We start from the raw sequence: 696 nt of genomic DNA on the forward strand, positions 1-696 counted from the left end.
CGAAGAGGGTAATCATGGACTTGAGAATGCTGCTCCTGATTATAGATCACTCCAACGAGAGAATGCCGCCTCTAGTTTCTCAAAAGAGAAGACATTGCCTGGAGGCTTCTTATGGTGGTTGAGCAAGAAGTGGGTTCGGACAATTGTTCTTTTTCTGTGTCTATTGCTCTTTTTTGTTCTAATCTATACGGTTTCTATGTATATTTATTCATATTGGTCTCAAGGAACGCCTAGATACTATGTGATGCTCGACTCTGGAAGTACTGGCACTCGAGCTTATGTATATCAAGCAAGTGTTAATTATAAGAAAAATGGAGCGCTTCCCATTGCCATTAGATCATATACAGGACAAAAGATGAAATTGAAGTCTCAGAGCGGACGAGCTTATGATCGAATGGAAACAGAACCTGGTCTTGATAAGTTGGTTCGTAATGTAACAGGTTTGAGGAAAGCTATTAAACCTCTGCTTCAGTGGGCTGAGAAGCAGATACCGAAGCGTGCCCATGAAAGCACCTCTCTTTTCCTTTATGCGACTGCTGGAGTTAGAAGACTACCCCCGGCAGATTCGAAATGGCTTCTGGACAATGCCTGGTCTATATTAAAGAGTTCGCGTTTTCTTTGCCAGAGAGAGTGGGTTAAAACCATTTCAGGTACAGAAGAGGCTTACTATGGCTGGATAGCCCTTAACTATCAGAA

The 696-nt window shown here is 42.5% G+C and overlaps 1 protein-coding gene across 1 annotated transcript; it reads left to right on the forward strand.

The window, feature by feature from the left end:
- Positions 1–4: 4 nt before the first annotated feature.
- Positions 5–693, forward strand: LOC111787099 (probable apyrase 7; the record flags this gene model as incomplete). The annotated part of the gene is made up of 1 exon (XM_023667241.1): positions 5–693. A coding segment is annotated over one exon (689 nt), but the record flags the coding sequence as incomplete, so codon positions are not given.
- Between the last annotated feature and the right edge of the window lie 3 nt (positions 694–696).

The sequence above is a fragment of the Cucurbita pepo genome, unplaced genomic scaffold, assembly GCF_002806865.2.
Source record: "Cucurbita pepo subsp. pepo cultivar mu-cu-16 unplaced genomic scaffold, ASM280686v2 Cp4.1_scaffold005303, whole genome shotgun sequence".
Classification (NCBI taxonomy): domain Eukaryota; kingdom Viridiplantae; phylum Streptophyta; class Magnoliopsida; order Cucurbitales; family Cucurbitaceae; genus Cucurbita; species Cucurbita pepo.